The following is a 21192-nucleotide window of genomic DNA, read 5'->3' as shown; positions in this document are numbered from 1 at the left end:
CACATTTTAAAATTTAGCCATTCTGTCGAATGTGATCCTCGAAAAATACACAAACACCAATAAATCCGTTAACACCGGAATAAAACAGCAGTTACACTATGAACCCCACATCTCTTGATAGCGTTTTATTAGTTTGAGTCAATAACTATACAAATACTATGAAAAACTTGCACTGTGATTCGCGGAATACGTGTGAAACCGCAGTTGTTACATACATGAAGTAATTAAAACCTTTACATATGTGCTAGTTGGTCTTTTAATAAATGGTAAATTGTCATTTAAGTTATATGTAGCGTTGCTACATTTGTTTTATCTTTGTCATTTTATCCAGCTCTCGTCGTTCCCCACACACGGCAGGTCTAGTTCGCACAACATGTATTTCGGTTTCTGTTTCATAGCGTTTATTTGTGTCGCCACAATCGTCTCCTCCCACAAAGCAAAAGGTAAGAAAAGCTACCACACCTTATCTAAGAAGATGAAAAGTGAATAGTTATTTTTCTTTAAAAGAACCGCTAACCTGCAAATTGATACAACAGTGCATGAGCGTATCCTAGCAGCAAACCGTAACCACAAAACTTTTAACCGGACTTTGTCTGTTTGTCGATAATTATAAAATGAATCTTTTTTCTGGTATACTGACACGCAACTACATATTATCGCATTTGTAGCTAAACACCTCTGTTTGAAATTCTATCCTCCATCGAATCCTGCCAAACGTTTTTCGCCCCCTAAATACTGCTAAGAAAATGTTGAAACCCTCTAAAAATCCCTTAAACTTACGCGTTCATCCTGAAAAACCCTTTGGGTGTTGAGTGCTTCTATCCTCCATCGAATCCTGCCAAAAAGTAAGCACATAATTTACATAAAAATCTCAAAAGTTTTTCGCCCTCTGAACACTGCAGAGAAAATGTTGAAACCCTAAAAATCCCTTAAACTTACGCGTTCATCCTAAAGAACCCTGTTTTGGGTTCGGTGCGCTTTTATTTTTCCGTGTAATGTCTTATTTTTTTTTTCAGACAAAACAGACTGGGACACGCTGGACAGTAAGTCTTTTTATTCTTTTATTTTAATATAGTTTTTGTGTCGCTACTTAGATTTCTCGAGTTCTCCTTTTTTGTATTTTTTTTTTTTACTTCAGTTACGTTCGGCAAGTTCGACAAGTTACCGCTGGGCTCTAGGGCAGCAGGCGCGGCAGGCTGGTCACGTGACGCCAGCTGCAGTGGTAAGCGCCCCTTTCTAATGCTTCCGATGACGTCACAGGTTATCATCTTTATTTTGATAAAATTCATATCGTGACCCCATATGGATTAAATCCCCAGATAAACCACGTAACAGTTTCCAAGGTTACCGATACCAGAAAGATGGTGACATCACTACGAGACTGCTTTACGACTGTGATGGGTACATCGCGGGCGCGCAAACTACGGTAGGTATCCATTGCATCTGCGCCATATGAAGAAAACGTTGTCGTTTTGGGGGTCTGGTACCGAGGAAACTTTTCACGGACCTTCTCAACTAACTAAAGATGGTCACAGTAACTGTTTTTCTCTTCTGGCTATAAGTCATAAAGTTTACGAAGCCCCTGGAGTACGCTCATCTTAAAAATTACAAGAATCATGCAGATTTTCCAAATAAGGAATATATTAGTTTCCTTATATGGAAGTGACCGCGTTTGCCAAAAAACGACAATTTTGGGCTCAATTTTCTTGATATGAATATACGCTACCAGCTAGAGGGCTGGGAGCTGGGGAATACTCATAAAAGAAAAAAATGTTCGGGAGTTAACCTCCCGCCATCCATTTGATATATCCCCCCAAACCCCTTTCTTTTAGGATGGTGGCTCCCTTCCCCCTCTTCGAGAAATTCTAGATCCGTCCATGACTTACTATAGAAATAGATATAACAGCATTAGTGTGTTCAGATATAAGGTTTTCATGTCTATTTTACAGATAACTCCCATGGCCCGGTTCCCCACGGTCCACAACTCTCACCCATGGCTCCAAAATCAAGACGGCACTGTCTCGGCCACGATGTACTTCCGTGACCCAAAGCGTATCTGTCTCTGCCGAAAAAAGCCTTGTAAGCCCAAGGACAAACCAATCATTGGTGACCGACTTTGGCTTCAGATGAAAAATGGCGGGGAAAAGCCTAAATTCATGGAGATACCGCTGAACGTAGATGAGTTTCGCAACACGCCGTGGGTCGAGGGGGAATGCGTGCGAGCTATGGGTAAGAACTACAGTTAAATCCCGCGAGATCGAGCTGTGAAGGGAGGGTAATGTGTTATTGACATAGAAGGTAATCGATTCAATTGGATCGATTACAATCAGCATATTAGTACGGGATAAAAGCTTACTAATCGAGTTAACCGATAGCTTGAATTAGCGGTTTTCTGCCGCAATTGGTTTGTCAAAACCACAAATCCATTGTTGGTTTATGTGTATTTGGCTTAGAAAAACTAATGGAAAATTTTAATGCTTTATCAAAAATAACACTAAAAGAATAGAATTGTTGGGTTAAAAGCTATATACATATATCCGCAGACATAACCTCAGAAATGTAAAAACAAATGTTGTTAAATGTTATTAATAGGTAAAATGCTTTCTTGATTACATAGACTTAAATCCTTTTTCCTCCCTACCGTTCAGGTGTCCACTACCATTACAACATTTCCAAAACGTTTGACTGTGATTACGCGCTTCCTGTTTTCCTATTGGTGGACAAGACTAGCCACAAGGTGCATGGCTTTGGTTGGGCAGTACCGCTGAAAGTAGAGAAGACCAATCGATGGGAGCATCCGCCTCCTGCAATCTTTGGGGTTAGTGCGTGTCTATCTCTTTCCTACAAAACTCCCCCGTAATCTCGCTTTCTGATTGGTTATTAGATATGGTGAATAAGAGGACATAACACGGGATCCGTCTTTCTCTCTAAAACAATGAATTGGCAATAAGCTCCCTCTGACGCTGGTGGGTTGGGGGGACAGAGCAAAAAAAATGGCAAGTTTTCCCTAAATAAGGTCTGGTTAACTTCGGTAAGCTTGAATTTTTGCATAGAGGTTTCTTATGTTATGTAAACCAACATAAAGTGTTTTTTCGGGTCGGGCTCTGTCGGGCTCTGATCAGAAATTAAGCCAACTTTGCTCGCTAATGTCTAAATTTCATATCTTCTAAATTTCTTTAAAATTTGGAATTAAGCTTTTGGAACTCCTTGTATGCGGAATCTTGAGCCTATATATTGAGAATTGCAAAATTTCATGCCTTTTTTTTTGCTCTTTTGATTCGGGGTGTATTTTCTTCTTCTTCGAAAGGGGATCAAAATTTGAGGTATATTCCATTTGGAGTTTATGGTATGTGAAGTGACTAGAAACTTGGGATATAAAAACAACACTTTAAAGCTGACTGTTTGTCCAAAAACGCTCATCACTACAGCTCGATTCAGCAACGGGCTTTGAATGCTGTGTTAATAAAATATTTTTTATATTTGATATATTTTTTTTTAACTTTTCTCCTTTTATCTAACCATAGAGATCGATCAAGGAAAAGGACATGCCCAACTGCATCGTCGATTATCCCGTGGTGTCTGTGCAACATATCTACTTCAAAAATCCTCTCGCGATTGGCTGCTAGGGCAACGATCTTCCACAAGTTTTAAATTAAATTAATACCTTAATAAAAATGTATACTCTAATCTAAATAAATGAAATCGTATGACAAGATTTGTTTATTTATACCTTAATAAAAATGTATAATATACTCTAAATAAATGGAATCATTTCACAAGGTGATGATTATATTTCTTGATTTCACGGTATATCTAAAAAAATAGGGGATGGCGAATAGTTTTTTTAACGCGCAAATCAAAGCGCAATCCTGACAGGTCATTGAATAAGTTTCAGACATTTTCATGCACTCAATAAAACATACAAAGAAGCCATAGATTAGAACAGAACAATGCTGATCATTAGAATTGACAAGCATTTACAATTATTACAATCGACGTTACGCATTTTTCCCGGCAAAAAATCAGTAGTCAAGGAAATAGGGAATATGTTTGAAATAACTCTTTTCAGCATCAAACGTGGCCCAACAAGTAAAACCTCGAGAGTCGTTGACGGAGTGTCGTATTTGAGACAGCATGGTAAGTGTAATCTTTAATAGGAACATCACAAGTATTCCTTATGGTACCCCATGGATATTCGAGATTTATTATAGGAACTCTACGAATTTAAGTATCTGTAAAATCAAATCGCAATTTTTTTAGACTTAAACAAATAACAGAAAATCCTCTTACATTAAGTGTCCCTAGGGAGATAATACCATACAAAATGATAAACTGTCTACCTTAAATTGGGTTAAACAAAAGTTGGAGCTTATTGAGCCCTCACTTGCATACATCCGCGCACCCCGTCAAGTTTGATTGAAAATGTTAATCAAGTTATGAATATCATACGGCAAATACCTAAAAAAAGACAAACTTCATGTACGCTGAATTAAAGTAGGAAAAGGTTCATGAGAAAAGTGGTTTCGTATGTCGCCCATGTGTTATTGACTGTTGTTTGCTCGGCAACAGAAAAGTGAATAGAAAAATCCAAAACTAATCTTAGACAAATAACTCAATATCAGGTTTGTCACTTTTTCTTGTATCATCGGGGATTTGTTATTATTTAGAATCGCTGTCTACTATTTATGGATCGCGACTCCGGTACAATCTCTATCTCTGTCAGTCGCCATTTTGTCATCGTAGCAAAATACCAAGTGAGAAAAAGCACCCGTTTCCGTAAGCTGATTTTAAGAAGTGTGTGATTTCCGATCGAATTGGAACTTTTTTGATAGCTATTACAAAATTTCAATTTCTATCATATAATTCATCTTTGAAAACAATAAATAAGGTTTGACCGAAATGCGCTTTTTACAAACAAGATGTTATACATATTTGATAAAAATATATTTTAGAAAAATGAAATTTTATCTGAAGTGAGGCCAAATCCTCTTGTATTTTGCTTGTTATATATGTATGTCCTGGCCACGCTGTTATTCAGCATTTGCTGCAATGGCGATGAAATAAACCATTATTAACATCATCATCTTGCCAACAATCTTATGCCAACAAGATATTCACCCATTCTACGCTAAATGTACACATTACGATTTAAACCTTTTTGTTAAAGTTGGCAGAATATTATCCTACAAGATCAGATATTGATGTTTTTCAAAATTACGAAGCTGGACCTTTCAAACGGTATACAGCTTTATTGAGCAAGTATTCGCCATTTTGCCGCAATTTGACTTGAAAGCTGCCAGTTTGGCCATCTCATGTCCACTGTCTAACTTTCAATAAATAGCCCTAACGTTAAGCAGGTTTACCGTGGCGAATCAAAGTGAAATCACTTTCAAAATGACCACAGGGAACAACATTTTTCCCTACAGAAAAAATGATAAGCTATCATCGTGCCTATATTTTCCCCGAATTTTGATGCAATGTCCACAATTTCTTAATAACCTCCGTTACCTCAATTAACATATATTTTTCAGGCAGTAAGTTTGGGCGATAGATGATATTACCAAGCCCAATCTGAAGCCCATGGTCGGTACTTTATCAAATCAAGTTTTTTTTTTTCTAGAGAATTCAAATCTTTAAGAAGTTACCTATTTTAAATAATGTCAAATTGGAGCGTAGAGATAAGAACGTAACCTCCGTTACCGCATTTTTTCCAAGATCAAAAAGTCTCAGTGGATTGTGAACTTTACAGGTTTTACAACTGATTGAAATGAACGCAATACAATATAGGTATTTCTGCTAAGCGTGAATTCGAAGATGTGACATCAACAGATTGTTTAAAAAATAACCTCCGTTACCCTGCGTTACCTCATAACCTCCGTTACCGCGAGTTTAGGATCTTCAGCTTCTGGTCAAACAAGTCTTTTCTTAAGCTTAGTGAAATGTTTAGAGCCTAGAAATATATTTTAAACATTAGTTTGAGTTCTTTGGTCTCTTTTCGGTTAGTTCGAGGCTCAATTGCATCCATCCAGCAAAATGCTCTTTTAGTCAAATAGTACTTCCATCGAGGTCGAGTTTACTGCACGCAAATGACACTCGCAATTACATTTCTAGATAATAGAATCGGAGGTGTAATAGTGGAAATGCATTTCATAGGTTTTCAGTAGAAGATACCTGCATTTTGGCTTTATGCGATCGTAACTAAAATTGGTAACGGAGGTTACGAAAAGTTGAAAGCACAAAATAACGTGTCTATCTCCTTACAGAGGAGATTTTAAGCTCTATACTGGGATAAAGTTCCTAATGCTCTATATCAAATCTAGTTATGCCGCGCAACAATGTATATACCCAGCGCACACTTAATATTTTTCAATTGGTGAAATTGTTAGTTTTGCTCAGTTCTATGTGCAAGTTAGGTATCGACCCAAATCTCTGCAAAAGAAAAACCTTAACAAAGCTTCAGCGCACTGCAAATTAATAACAAAAAATCGAAGTATCCGAATCAAGTAAGTTCAACGCAAGAAGTAACAGAGGTGACTTTTATCCAAGTATTATAATTTATGTACGTTTATCCTCTCTTGTCTTTCGTTTAAAGCGGAATTTATAAGAATGATACTGAAGTGCCTAGCATGTGGCTTCTAAGGAAGATTTATGTGTTCTCTTCCAGGTTTTGTTTGCGTTTTCATTATTTCCAGCCAGTCAGTTGACTGGTTAGCGCATACTTCCTACAATGTATTCTTAGTAGTTTATATTTTTTTATAAAACATTAAATTATTATGTTTTATTTTTCTTTCAATAGCTATATAGTTGAAATAAGTACAAAAGTCCCTCTTCGAAAGATTGCAATAGTTAGTTTTTCTATTATTAAGTGTAATGGCATTCTAGTAGAAACCTCCGTTACCACGTGAGTCAATTAAAAACATCTTTCTTTTTAATGTATCACAGTAATTGTACCAGATACCTTTCAATTTTCTTAAAACATATTTGCCAAAGGTTCATAAAAGACGGGATTCATGAAACCTTTGGTCCCAATTACAGAAGTTAACAAGAGTTTAGACATATTTATTTTTTATTTTATGATTTTGGATTAATTCAGCTATCAGAAAACAATGAAAAACAAGAATCTTGATATTTTGTTTTGCCTTTTGCTACATAGATTGAGCCAATGATACCTTCGAAAATATAAAAGCATGTCTCGTATGCCAAAAAGCGGTTTTAATAAAATTTCAGAAATGTTAAATGTGGTTTCATTGTTTCAAAAAATGAACTTAAGATTGAAATAATAGTTCCAAAACAACCTTATATATCTTTTTTTTGTTTTTCAAGATTACATGCTACTTTTTTGGGGTCTTGTATACTGAACATTTTTACTTTAATTTAAGACACAAACATTCAAAATAGCTTGTGATGACTTTTTCCCAAATTTCCACCTCTCAATGTGTACATTAAGTGTAGAATGGGTGTACTGCGTAATTTTACCTCTAGTATATTGTGTGTTTGCAAGGGCACAAAACGGATCTGTTCCGCAGCCCTTTTTTTTTTTGCTGGCTGCTGGCTGGGAAGATTATAGACCCCTCAGTTGCTGGGGAAAATATCGTCCCAAATTGTTTTGATGGCAAATTTGTGGAGTCTATTTGTGGAGAACTAGTTTTGCCGCGAATATTTTTGGGGGGCGCTGGAGCGGATGCTTGGCAAAAAAATCGTCCCGATCGGTTATACGGGCAATTATCCATGTGCTTAAAATGCATAACCACTGCTGGCTGGGGAAATTACTTTTACTAATAAATTCCTTATCTCTTGGTAGCTGGAAAATTACTTTTACTAATAAATTCCTTATCTCTTGGTAGCTGGAAAATTACTTTTACTAATAAATTCCTTATCTCTTGGTAGCTGGAAAATTACTTTTACTAATAAATTCCTTATCTCTTGGTAGCTGGGAAATTACTTTTACTAATAAATTCCTTATCTTTTGGTAGCTGGGAAATTACTTTTACTAATAAATTCCTTATCTCTTGGTAGCTGGGAAATTACTTTTACTAATAAATTCCTTATCTCTTGGTAGCTGGGAAAATTACTTTTACTAATAAATTCCTTATCTCTTGGTAGCTGGGAAATTACTTTTACTAATAAATTCCTTATCTCTTGGTAGCTGGGAAAATTACTTTTACTAATAAATTCCTTATCTCTTGGTAGCTGGGAAAATTACTTTTACTAATAAATTCCTTATCTCTTGGTAGCTGGGAAAATTACTTTTACTAATAAATTCCTTATCTCTTGGTAGCTGGGAAAATTACTTTTACTAATAAATTCCTTATCTCTTGGTAGCTGGGAAAATTACTTTTACTAATAAATCCCTTATCTCTTGGTAGCTGGGAAAATTACTTTTACTAATAAATTCCTTATCTCTTGGTAGCTGGGAAAATTACTTTTACTAATAAATCCCTTATCTCTTGGTAGCTGGGAAAATTACTTTTACTAATAAATTCCTTATCTCTTGGTAGCTGGGAAAATTACTTTTACTAATAAATTCCTTATCTCTTGGTAGCTGGGAAATTACTTTTACTAATAAATTCCTTATCTCTTGGTAGCTGGGAAAATTACTTTTACTAATAAATTCCTTATCTCTTGGTAGCTGGGAAATTACTTTTACTAATAAATTCCTTATCTCTTGGTAGCTGGGAAATTACTTTTACTAATAAATTCCTTATCTCTTGGTAGCTGGGAAAATTACTTTTACTAATAAATTCCTTATCTCTTGGTAGCTGGGAAAATTACTTTTACTAATAAATTCCTTATCTCTTGGTAGCTGGGAAATTACTTTTACTAATAAATTCCTTATCTCTTGGTAGCTGGGAAAATTACTTTTACTAATAAATTCCTTATCTCTTGGTAGCTGGGAAAATTACTTTTACTAATAAATTCCTTATCTCTTGGTAGCTGGGAAAATTACTTTTACTAATAAATTCCTTATCTCTTGGTAGCTGGGAAATTACTTTTACTAATAAATTCCTTATCTCTTGGTAGCTGGGAAAATTACTTTTACTAATAAATTCCTTATCTCTTGGTAGCTGGGAAAATTACTTTTACTAATAAATTCCTTATCTCTTGGTAGCTGGGAAATTACTTTTACTAATAAATTCCTTATCTCTTGGTAGCTGGGAAAATTACTTTTACTAATAAATTCCTTATCTCTTGGTAGCTGGGAAATTACTTTTACTAATAAATTCCTTATCTCTTGGTAGCTGGGAAATCACTTTTACTAATAAATTCCTTATCTCTTGGTAGCTGGGAAATTACTTTTACTAATAAATCCCTTATCTCTTGGTAGCTGGGAAAATTACTTTTACTAATAAATTCCTTATCTCTTGGTAGCTGGGAAATTACTTTTACTAATAAATTCCTTATCTCTTGGTAGCTGGGAAATTACTTTTACTAATAAATTCCTTATCTCTTGGTAGCTGGGAAAATTACTTTTACTAATAAATTCCTTATCTCTTGGTAGCTGGGAAAATTACTTTTACTAATAAATTCCTTATCTCTTGGTAGCTGGCAAATTACTTTTACTAATAAATTCCTTATCTCTTGGTAGCTGGGAAAATTACTTTTACTAATAAATTCCTTATCTCTTGGTAGCTGGGAAATTACTTTTACTAATAAATTCCTTATCTCTTGGTAGCTGGGAAATTACTTTTACTAATAAATTCCTTATCTCTTGGTAGCTGGGAAATTACTTTTACTAATAAATTCCTTATCTTTTGGTAGGCTGGGAAAATTACTTTTACTAATAAATTCCTTATCTCTTGGTAGCTGGGAAAATTACTTTTACTAATAAATCCCTTATCTCTTGGTAGCTGGGAAAATTACTTTTACTAATAAATTCCTTATCTCTTGGTAGCTGGGAAATTACTTTTACTAATAAATTCCTTATCTCTTGGTAGCTGGGAAATTACTTTTACTAATAAATTCCTTATCTCTTGGTAGCTGGGGAAATTACTTTTACTAATAAATTCCTTATCTCTTGGTAGCTGGGAAATTACTTTTACTAATAAATTCCTTATCTCTTGGTAGCTGGGAAATTACTTTTACTAATAAATTCCTTATCTCTTGGTAGCTGGGAAAATTACTTTTACTAATAAATTCCTTATCTCTTGGTAGCTGGGAAATTACTTTTACTAATAAATTCCTTATCTCTTGGTAGCTGGGAAAATTACTTTTACTAATAAATTCCTTATCTCTTGGTAGCTGGGAAATTACTTTTACTAAAAATTCCTTATCTCTTGGTAGCTGGGAAATTACTTTTACTAATAAATTCCTTATCTCTTGGTAGCTGGGGGAAATTACTTTTACTAATTAAATTCCCATATTCTCTTGGTAGTTACTTTTACTAATAAATTCCTTATCTCTTGGTAGCTGGGAAAATTACTTTTACTAATAAATTCCTTATCTCTTGATGGGAAAATTACTTTTACTAATAAATCCCTTATCTCTTGGTAGCTGGGAAAATTACTTTTACTAATAATTCCTTATCTCTTGGTAGCTGGGAAAATTACTTTTACTAATAAATCCTTATCTCTCTTGGTAGCTGGGAAAATTACTTTTACTAATAAATTCCTTATCTCTTGGTAGCTGGGAAAATTACTTTTACTAATAAATTCCTTATCTCTTGGTAGCTGGGAAAATTACTTTTACTAATAAATTCCTTATCTCTTGGTAGCTGGGAAATTACTTTTACTAATAAATTCCTTATCTCTTGGTAGCTGGGAAATTACTTTTACTAATAAATTCCTTATCTCTTGGTAGCTGGGAAAATTACTTTTACAAATAAATTCCTTATCTCTTGGTAGCTGGGATATTAATTTTACTAATAAATTCCTTATCTCTTGGTAGCTGGGAAAATTACTTTTACTAATAAATTCCTTATCTCTTGGTAGCTGGGAAATTACTTTTACTAATAAATTCCTTATCTCTTGGTAGCTGGGAAATTACTTTTACTAATAAATTCCTTATCTCTTGGTAGCTGGGAAAATTACTTTTACTAATAAATCCCTTATCTCTTGGTAGCTGGGAAAATTACTTTTACTAATAAATTCCTTATCTCTTGGTAGCTGGGAAAATTACTTTTACTAATAAATCCCTTATCTCTTGGTAGCTGGGAAAATTACTTTTACTAATAAATTCCTTATCTCTTGGTAGCTGGGAAAATTACTTTTACTAATAAATTCCTTATCTCTTGGTAGCTGGGAAAATTACTTTTACTAATAAATCCCTTATCTCTTGGTAGCTGGGAAAATTACTTTTACTAATAAATTCCTTATCTCTTGGTAGCTGGGAAAATTACTTTTACTAATAAATCCCTTATCTCTTGGTAGCTGGGAAAATTACTTTTACTAATAAATTCCTTATCTCTTGGTAGCTGGGAAAATTACTTTTACTAATAAATTCCTTATCTCTTGGTAGCTGGGAAAATTACTTTTACTAATAAATTCCTTATCTCTTGGTAGCTGGGAAAATTACTTTTACTAATAAATTCCTTATCTCTTGGTAGCTGGGAAAATTACTTTTACTAATAAATTCCTTATCTCTTGGTAGCTGGGAAAATTACTTTTACTAATAAATTCCTTATCTCTTGGTAGCTGGGAAAATTACTTTTACTAATAAATTCCTTATCTCTTGGTAGCTGGGAAATTACTTTTACTAATAAATTCCTTATCTCTTGGTAGCTGGGAAATTACTTTTACTAATAAATTCCTTATCTCTTGGTAGCTGGGAAATTACTTTTACTAATAAATTCCTTATCTCTTGGTAGCTGGGAAATTACTTTTACTAATAAATTCCTTATCTCTTGGTAGCTGGGAAATTACTTTTACTAATAAATTCCTTATCTCTTGGTAGCTGGGAAATTACTTTTACTAATAAATTCCTTATCTCTTGGTAGCTGGGAAATTACTTTTACTAATAAATTCCTTATCTCTTGGTAGCTGGGAAATTACTTTTACTAATAAATTCCTTATCTCTTGGTAGCTGGGAAATTACTTTTACTAAAAATTGCTTATCTCTTGGTAGCTGGGAAATTACTTTTACTAATAAATTCCTTATCTCTTGGTAGCTGGGAAATTACTTTTACTAATAAATTCCTTATCTCTTGGTAGCTGGGAAATTACTTTTACTAATAAATTCCTTATCTCTTGGTAGCTGGGAAAATTACTTTTACTAATAAATTCCTTATCTCTTGGTAGCTGGGAAATTACTTTTACTAATAAATTCCTTATCTCTTGGTAGCTGGGAAATTACTTTTACTAATAAATTCCTTATCTCTTGGTAGCTGGGAAATTACTTTTACTAATAAATTCCTTATCTCTTGGTAGCTGGGAAATTACTTTTACTAATAAATTCCTTATCTCTTGGTAGCTGGGAAATTACTTTTACTAATAAATTCCTTATCTCTTGGTAGCTGGGAAATTACTTTTACTAATAAATTCCTTATCTCTTGGTAGCTGGGAAAATTACTTTTACTAATAAATTCCTTATCTCTTGGTAGCTGGGAAATTACTTTTACTAATAAATTCCTTATCTCTTGGTAGCTGGGAAATTACTTTTACTAATAAATTCCTTATCTCTTGGTAGCTGGGAAATTACTTTTACTAATAAATTCCTTATCTCTTGGTAGCTGGGAAATTACTTTTACTAATAAATTCCTTATCTCTTGGTAGCTGGGAAATTACTTTTACTAATAAATTCCTTATCTCTTGGTAGCTGGGAAAAAATGCCCAACCTCTTGCTGGCTGGGAAGAAAATTCTAAGCTGGCTGGAAAAAAAAGGGTCTCCCTGGGCGTCAGAACATCTTCAAACAACGAAATATGTCATTTTAATGTGTTTCGGGAAAAGGTGGGGGGGGGTCGTTGTGTTCCTTGTGTGTGTTTTATTTTGTGTGTTTTTTCTTCTGTTAGACATGATAGTATTATTAGCGAATAGCACCGCACTGTTTCGAACACCCTGTGACCCCCTTTGTATTTTCCTCCTTATGATATCCTTATCTATATTTGTATTTGTTCTTTACCTTTGGCTACTTTTATGACGTTTTTTGTCCCTTTTCATAGAGTTTTCCCAAGAAAAAAGCAATGTTCTTTATCGGTGGTCTTTTCACCTCAATCATGCTGATAAGTTCTTGGAACAAGCTCGAAAATAAAAACCTAATGTTCAAACGCCATTTCAAGGAACAACCCCAAACGTCAGAGCCAACACAAGACCCTTTTCTCTCAGACTGGTTGAGAGTTCGACGAGCTCGCACCGATTGGAAACAACTTCTTGGACCATGCTCTAAAAATCTCACATGGTCCGCAAAAATTATGGATAAGACTTTACGTACGAGTGGAAATATGAGCTTTATATCTAGCTGGGTGCTGCAGACAGCTGGTAAATTCAGCCGTTTCTATATTCAGTCTGTGACAGCGAAAGGTGTAGAGCAAACACACGGAGGTGATAGCTGGAGGGTAAAGATAAGCGGGACTGCGAATGTGTTTGCTAACGTGTTTGACCTTGATAACGGCCTCTATGAAGTGTTGTTTCTACCCATGGAGGCGGGAGAGTACACTGCGCAAGTCATGTTGGATTATTCGTTGTGTGACGGACTCAGGGATCCGCCACCTGAATGGTTTATTGTTGGTAAGTACACAACCGATGATTGGTTCGTTGCTTGTAACTACGCAACCAATGAATGATTGGTTCGTTGCTGGCAAGTACACAACCAATGTTCTTTTCTGGTAAGTATACTTCTGGTAAGCCATGTTGGAATATTCGTTGTATGACGGGCTCAGGGATCCACCACCTGGATGGTTAATTTTTGGTAAGTACACAACCGATGTTTGGTTCGTTGCTGGTAACTGCGCAACCAATGATTGGTTCGTGGCTGGCAACTACACAACGAACCGACGATTGGTTCGTTGCTGGTATCTACACAACCAATGATTGGTTCGTTGTTGGTAAGTACACAACCAATAATGATTGGTTCGTGGCTGGCAACTACACAACCAATGATTGGTTCGTTGCTGGCAAGTACACAACCAATGATTGGCTCGAAAACTATTTATAAAACTTAAGGTCATGATAAGGTCATAGTATTCATAAATTGAACTTGAGAAATGCTGTATCGCAAAAGAAGATGATAATATCAAGGGCTATTTCTTGTGGTCCATCATTTTCAGGTAATTCTCAAGGGAAGCACCAGCCCGAAGGTACTCTAGGAAAACTCGACGACTTCCTCCTGGAGCGTCTCCAAAATGACGCCTCCATCAAGTTCATTATCAAACCGCAAAATGACTCATCCATAGCAAAAGGTGAGCATTATTTTATTCTTTAGTTTTATCTTATAAGCTTTGCATTTTTCTTAAATGGAAATCACAAGCAAAAAACAAAAACAGTAGCGGACCTAGGGGGAGGTTTAGGGGGTTTAAAACCCCCTTTGGGTTGCCAGAAAGCCATATGTAACAAAAAAAAAAAGGCACTTCCCCCCTTTGTCACTGTGGCAACCCCTTCCCCCCCCCCCCAGCGAAAAGCTAGATTCGCCCCAGAAAAAAAATCAAGTGTCTACGTGAGTCTCTCTTTGCTGATTCACGATTTTTACGTTTTCTTTTCTCAGACAAAAATATTTTAATCTTGCTGAAAATTTTACAAACGCGCACGTTTTTACCAGCCCGTGAGTTCCAAAATAGAATTGTCAATCACAACCCAGAGTATTTATATGCGGCTGGAAGTGGAATGACACATTTAAGCTGTCCGAACTTTTAGATAATGAGTCCCGTCGTTTCTGCAAGGGCAATAGAAACTAGAGCTAGCTAAAGTTAAAATAAGGAGACAAACTCTATTCCAAGCGCCCTCGCTAATAATCGACATCTTTTTATCAGATTTTGTGGATCTTCCATCGCAGTTCGCGGGACAGGTGTCGGTACATCCCGCGGGACAGCAGTCATGTCGGTTTCTGTGGGATGGCTATGGACGATGGGTAAATCGGGTATGGAAGCCATACCTTCCAGGTAGGTATAAGGCCCTATTAATATCTAGGCCAGCAAGAATCACTTTCCTTATCTTTGTGCATATTAAAGGGAAAGAGAGGCGAGACAGAGATCTATAATTTTTGCTCTAAAGGGGAAGGGATGCTCTTGGAGAGGCGGTCTTAATAGAGTTTTACGGTATTTTTATTTACTAAATGGCCACAAAAATAGCGTTGATATATTTGCTCTTAGCATCCAAAAGTGGTCCCATGTGTCCAATAGGTTTTATTTTAGGGACTTACAATTCAGGGATAGATACTTTCGTACTTTTTGTAAATTGAACAATCCTGGATCGACCACTGGAACTTTCCTTCTGGCAGAGCTTTTAACATCTTGTCTATTCCTGATGTTTCCCTCGCGTTGTTTACAATCCTATTTCTGATGTTTCCATCACTTTGTTTACAATCCTATTTCTGATGTTTCCATCATGTTGTTTACCATCCTATTTTTGATGTTTCCCTCATGCTATTTTACCATCCTATTTTTTATGTTTCCATCACCTTGTTTACTATCCTATTTCTAATGTTCGCATCATGTTGTTTACTATCCTATTTCTGATGTTTCCCTCATGTTGTTTACTATCCTATTTCTGATGCTTCCATCATGTTGTTTACCATCCTATTTCTGATGTTTCCTTCATGTTATTTACCATCCTATTTCTGATGTTTCCATCATGTTGTTGACCATCCTATTTCTAAAGTTTCCATCTTGTTGTTTACAATTCTATTTCTGATATTTAAATCATGTTGTTTGCCATCCTATTTCTGATGTTTCCTTCATGTTATTTACCATCCTATTTCTGATGTTTCCATCATGTTGTTGACCATCATGTTGTATACAATCCTATTTCTGATGTTTCCATCATGTTGATATCATCCTGTTTTTGATGTTTCCTTAATGTTGTTTACCATCCTATTTCTGATGTTTCCATCGCGTTGTTTACCATCCTATTTTTTATGTTTCCATCGCGTTGTTTACCCTCCTTTTTTGATGTTTCCATTATGTTGTTTACCATCCTATTTCTAATGTTTCTCTCACGTTGTTTACTGTCCTATTTCTAAAGTTTCCCTCACGTTGTTCACTGTCCTATTTCTAAAGTTTCCCTCACGTTGTTCACTGTCCATTTCTAATGTTTCCCTCACGTTGTTCACTGTCCTATTTCTAAAGTTTCCCTCACGTTGTTCACTGTCCTATTTCTAAAGTTTCCCTCACGTTGTTTACTGTCCTATTTCTAATGTTTCCCTCACGTTGTTCACTGTCTTATTTCTAAAGTTTCCCTCACGTTGTTCACTGTCCATTTCTAATGTTTCCCTCACGTTGTTCACTGACCTATTTCTAAAGTTTCCCTCACGTTGTTCACTGTCCTATTTCTAAAGTTTCCCTCACGTTGTTTACTGTCCTATTTCTAATGTTTCCCTCACGTCGTTTACTGTCCTATTTCTAAAGTTTCCCTGAGGTTGTTTACTGTCCTATTTCTAATGTTTCCCTCACGTTGTTTACTGTCCTATTTCTAAAGTTTCCCTGAGGTTGTTTACTGTCCTATTTCTAATGTTTCCCTCACGTCGTTTACTGTCCTATTTCTAAAGTTTCCCTGAGGTTGTTTACTGTCCTATTTCTAATGTTTCCCTCACGTTGTTTACTGTCCTATTTCTAATGTTTCCCTCACGTTTTTTACTGTCCTATTTCTAATGTTTCCCTAACGTTGTTTACTGTCCTATTTCTAATGTTTCCCTCACGTCGTTTACTGTCCTATTTCTAATGTTTCCCTCACGTTGTCTACTGTCCTATTTCTAATGTTCCCATTATGCTCTTTTGTCTTAGGTCTTCGTCAGCAGCCTCACTTCCGTGACCTTTCAAAAGGCATGGGAACGCTATGGTCGTACGGAGACTCTTTAAATTTCAACAACTACCGCTACAATTTCAACACGAGCAGACTGTGTAAACACATGTTCCGCCAGTGTAGATATAACATCAACTTCGTCTACCACATCAAATATAGAGCTGAACTCGACATGACGGAAACAGATGATCTTGATTTCAAAGTCACTAGAGTACTAGACCACTTCCGGTCTGTTATCCTGGCCCCGGATGTAAATCACGTGAATAGCGTTATTTTTCTAAATATGGGTTTGCATTACGTCATGAGCTTGCCGCTGGAGCAATATAAGGACTTGATACAAAAGACAATAGCGGTGATAAAAGAGGTTTCCCTAGACGCCCGCGGGAATTCCGCGAGGTCTTTTAAAGGTCACGTGATATGGAAGACGACGACGTCTATTAATAAACAGAAGGCGAAGTCTCTCCAAGCGACAAAATGGCGGTTCTGTACTGCACCGGTGAGTTGTTGATTCCTTAAGCTCGGTTCATCGTTTATCGTAATCATTATCGTTGAGGGGTTAAGAGGCTGAGAAATTGCGCATGCGCAATAGAAAATTGTGGAAAATTGGACAGAATCAAAATAGGATAAAAACTAGGCATGTGTTATTAAAAGTTTAATTTTCAATCCTCAGAGGGTACAGCTTTTTAATGCGTACGCGACGTCCGCCATGTGCAAGGCCGGGATCCCTGTGGTGGACTTGTACCCTATTACGGACACTTATCCTGATGGTACATATGATGTGGTCCATTATCGACCTCCCGCCTCTCAGCCCCTGGTCCCCCTTCTGGTAAATTATCTACGACAGGAGGGCGAAGACGAAATACCGCATGATAGACTGGATATATGACCAAAGTGAAAATTTGAGCACGTGATAGATGCGATGCATGTCGTCACATGATAGATGGAATATGTGTCGTCGCGTGGTGGATAGGATGTGTGTCGTCACGTGTGAGCCACGCGATAGATGGGATGCATGTTGTCATGTATGACACGGCAAAAAAAAGTCGAGTTTGCACCTAGCGCAGACATGTGGAATATCCGGGGCAAACGTGGAATATTTCATTTGTCTGCGCGCGTCTTCCCCGAGAGAATATTCCGTGTCTTACACGGGTAGAAGGGAGCGATAACGTACCATATCCGCACGTCTTCCTACCTATGATTATTAGGCGCTTACTAAAGTATTCGCCGTGTCTTCCGCTACTATTCGCTAGCGTAAGCGCGTGTCTTCCGCAGTACAGACAAGGTGATTATATGTGCATATCTAAATATTCCCTAGGTTTTCCTTGATTATTTGCGCTTACTCGAGTGTTCGCCGCGTCTTTCGCTAGTATTCGCTGGCGCAAACTCGTGTCCGTCGGGCAAACGTGGTGATAATTTGCGTTTGGAGACAGTAAAACTTTGGACATAATATTCATGTTAAAAATAGTTTATTAACAATTTTTTTTTACATGTAAGTCAGTGAAATGTAAAAGACAAGTGCATAATGTCCTCAGAATAACAAATCCCATAACATGCATACATAGTTAGTAGTAGTTGGGTTGCTAGCCAGTGATAAAAAACATAAATACGTTCTATAGCTAATTTCGCGTTACATCAATAATCAGCACTTAGTGAGGCAGTACTAAGTATCAGTACTAAGTTTAATAAGAAACTGATTTATTAAAAAAATAAAAATTTATAAACCTGTGCAACAAATTGTAATATTCAGAGTGTAGTATGTAGTCAAGCCAGAACAAAAGGGAACAATGAATTTGGGGTGTATTAGTGATGAATACGCTAAAGAGTTTTCCAGTGGTTTATGAACCATTCTATTAGAATTTTATCAAAAAGACATATTTATTGTGTTTTAAGTTTTGCGGGTTCGATGGTTTATAATTTGTTTATGAAATTCAAACCAAGACTTGTTGCGCTGCTATTTGTAATCCATCGAATCCTAAAAAGCCAGAAACCACAGTTACAACAATATAGCTGTTTGAAATACCAAGCCAGCTAATGCCGAATTTGGCATTTTATTGGAAGCACCAGTTTCGATAAAACATGTACTTTTTAGTATGTATCTATAGAAGGGTGATCTAACATGCAAGTTCGACGGCGCTTGCACGTAATTTTGATCTATCAAAATATTTTGAGTACATCGATATCAACGCTTTCAAATAAAAGGCATATACATTTGGCAATTTGCTTGTTTTCAATTTCTAAAAAGCTATTTCTAGTCCATGTTTTTTGGCTTTTCAGGGTTCGAAAGAATTGTAAAACCTGTGTTAAAACAAGTTCGTATCAGCGCGGTTATAATAGTATATCTGTTATTTCGCGTCTGTTACAAAGGGGTGTGTTAATACACGAACACGCGAAAGCACATTTACAAACAGGAAGAAAGCTCTGCTAGCAGGGTTGAGGGCCTAGACACTCAAAGCTATCCAGGCTCTTGTGGAGCACCTACTAAGTTAAAGGCATGACAAATAATATATACTAATTTTACACTTACAGACTTATCTATAGTATTGGTTCTGATTACTACTCACCACAAACATCATACTGTAGTCCTTGTAGTCCCTTTTCCTTCAGAAAAAAAAGAGAGGAAAAATAAATAGAGATTACCTACTATTTACTATTTGTATTTAAAAACAAAGAAAAACAAAACAAGAGCAACACATTAGACAGCAAAAGTGATAAAAGTTCATTGTTATCCAGCCTAGTTTTTATATACAATGCTTAGGAATACTCTACACAGCAAAATTGATAAGTTTATAAACGGTATGGACAGCACAACTAATGTAATCCTCAGAGCTAATAATCTCTTTACTGAGTGATGAACCAGTAGCGTGTCAGCTGCTGATAAATAGCTTGGTATCGCTCTACCGAAGCCTCGAACGAAATATAAATCATAACAGAATAAGTTCTTTGTTTGCTTCGCTGTTATCCAAAGAAATTAAAGTTATTGGCTTATCTCCTTATAAATAAATAGCTTGGCTAAATGGTATTGTAAGTTTAATAATTTAGTTTGTTAGGACATTGTTTCAACCGTTATCGAAGCTTTACTTTCCCCTCTGAATATCCTGACCCACAAAATATATTCTTAACTCACCATTAACTTTATAATATGCATTCCACTGTATCTGCGTCTTGAAGAAGATAGGAATTCGAGGTAGAGGCAAAACACAAAGTTATAACACGCGTAACGCTGAGGCGGTTAACCGCCGACCGCCAAAATTTTGAAATGAAATAATCCGCTGGCGCAATTGAATATTGTGATAAAGCCTGGTTACTGATGCGAACATTGCGAATTTTTATATCAAAATATCGACTTTTCTCCCGCTTATGAACAGTGAAATGCGCATTGAAACAACTCTTTTCTTGCTCAAATCTGCACTTTTTAAGGTCGCTAAGTAGGTGCCCTAGGTAAAAACTCATGCTTGCCCATTTTTATTTTACGTTATTTCCTGTTTATTACGCTTTTCTCGCAAATGTTTTGGGCATTTGTTTTCCAAGCAAAAAATGCCGCCGCGCGTTAATTGTTTTCCCGCCATTCGATCTGCCCCCCCCCCCCCTAAAAATGTGAGCTTCCCGGATGATCGCCCGCGCGCCTAACAACCGAATCGCCAAGTAATGCCTAGTGCACACTAGCAACATAACGACATGGGCGCGCGCAGTATGTTTAGCTCGACATAACGACATGGACATAATGACATAAAAGAAAAAATCATGTTTTTTCTCTTATGTCGTTATGTCGAAGATGTGCGCGTGCTCATGTCTTTATGTCGATATGTCGCTAGTGTGCCTAGGCATAACGAAATATGTCCCACCACCCTTAATGTATAAGCAAAACTCAGATAGAAATGACAAGAACAAGGTTGATCTCCGTCTCAGTGTCATCTTTGTCACGATACCATTTGGTCATTGCAAACATAACGACATGGACATAACGACATAAGAGAAAAAAAACATGTTTGTTTTTTTTTCTTTTATTTCATGATGTCCATGTCGTTATGTCGGGATAAACATAGTGCGCGCGCCCATGTCGTTATGTTGTTATGTTGCTAGTGTGCACTAGGCATAAGACCTTTCTGCCTCATTCCCACTACCAAAGTAACAGCGTAGGGAGAAGGAAGCAGAGGCCTGTGCGTGAGTTAAATCATGAATAGAATAAGTAAAGTAAGCAATGTAATGCCTAGTGCACACTAGCGACATATCGACATAACGACATGGGCGCGCGCACTCTTATCTTCGACATAACGACATGGACATAACGACATAAGAAAAAAAAACATG

The 21192-nt window shown here is 36.3% G+C and overlaps 2 protein-coding genes and 2 long non-coding RNA genes across 4 annotated transcripts; 2 read left to right on the top strand and 2 right to left on the bottom strand.

Moving 5' to 3' along the window:
* Positions 1-110: 110 nt before the first annotated feature.
* On the bottom strand, positions 111-1140 carry LOC125568324. The gene is made up of 3 exons (XR_007312236.1): positions 940-1140; positions 781-835; positions 111-467 (listed from the first exon to the last, which is right to left on the bottom strand). It is a non-coding gene; the product is annotated as an uncharacterized LOC125568324 (long non-coding RNA).
* Positions 291-3779, top strand: LOC5511880. The gene is made up of 7 exons (XM_001632162.3): positions 291-443; positions 1017-1043; positions 1139-1222; positions 1320-1426; positions 1950-2229; positions 2649-2818; positions 3525-3779. The coding sequence occupies exons 1-7, from the start codon at positions 374-376 to the stop codon at positions 3624-3626; spliced, it is 840 nt and encodes a 279-aa protein (XP_001632212.2). The 5' UTR covers positions 291-373; the 3' UTR covers positions 3627-3779.
* A 257-nt stretch (positions 3780-4036) lies between these two features.
* LOC116618019 lies at positions 4037-18614 on the top strand. The gene is made up of 6 exons (XM_032381258.2): positions 4037-4137; positions 13095-13659; positions 14199-14330; positions 14898-15026; positions 16866-17380; positions 17555-18614. Exons 1-6 carry the CDS (start codon positions 4135-4137, stop codon positions 17768-17770), a joined length of 1560 nt encoding a protein of 519 aa, XP_032237149.1. The 5' UTR covers positions 4037-4134; the 3' UTR covers positions 17771-18614.
* Positions 18334-21183, bottom strand: LOC116618020. The gene is made up of 2 exons (XR_004295990.2): positions 20009-21183; positions 18334-19482 (listed from the first exon to the last, which is right to left on the bottom strand). It is a non-coding gene; the product is annotated as an uncharacterized LOC116618020 (long non-coding RNA).
* Positions 21184-21192: the final 9 nt, after the last annotated feature.

Source organism: Nematostella vectensis, chromosome 7, assembly GCF_932526225.1.
Source record: "Nematostella vectensis chromosome 7, jaNemVect1.1, whole genome shotgun sequence".
Lineage (NCBI taxonomy): Eukaryota > Metazoa > Cnidaria > Anthozoa > Actiniaria > Edwardsiidae > Nematostella > Nematostella vectensis.
The sequence above is the reverse complement of the archived record's forward strand: the minus strand, read 5'-3'. Positions and strand labels throughout refer to the sequence as shown.

Coding starts and splice junctions, on each gene's coding strand:
- LOC5511880 (XM_001632162.3), top strand. CDS start 374: ATGTATTTCGGTTTCTGTTTCATAGCGTTTATTTGTGTCGCCACAATC. Junction 1,223..1,319: donor ACGTGACGCCAGCTGCAGTG/GTAAGCGCCCCT, acceptor TTAAATCCCCAG/ATAAACCACGTAACAGTTTC. Junction 2,230..2,648: donor GGAATGCGTGCGAGCTATGG/GTAAGAACTACA, acceptor CCTACCGTTCAG/GTGTCCACTACCATTACAAC.
- LOC116618019 (XM_032381258.2), top strand. Junction 14,331..14,897: donor TGACTCATCCATAGCAAAAG/GTGAGCATTATT, acceptor TCTTTTTATCAG/ATTTTGTGGATCTTCCATCG. Junction 17,381..17,554: donor GGCGGTTCTGTACTGCACCG/GTGAGTTGTTGA, acceptor TTCAATCCTCAG/AGGGTACAGCTTTTTAATGC.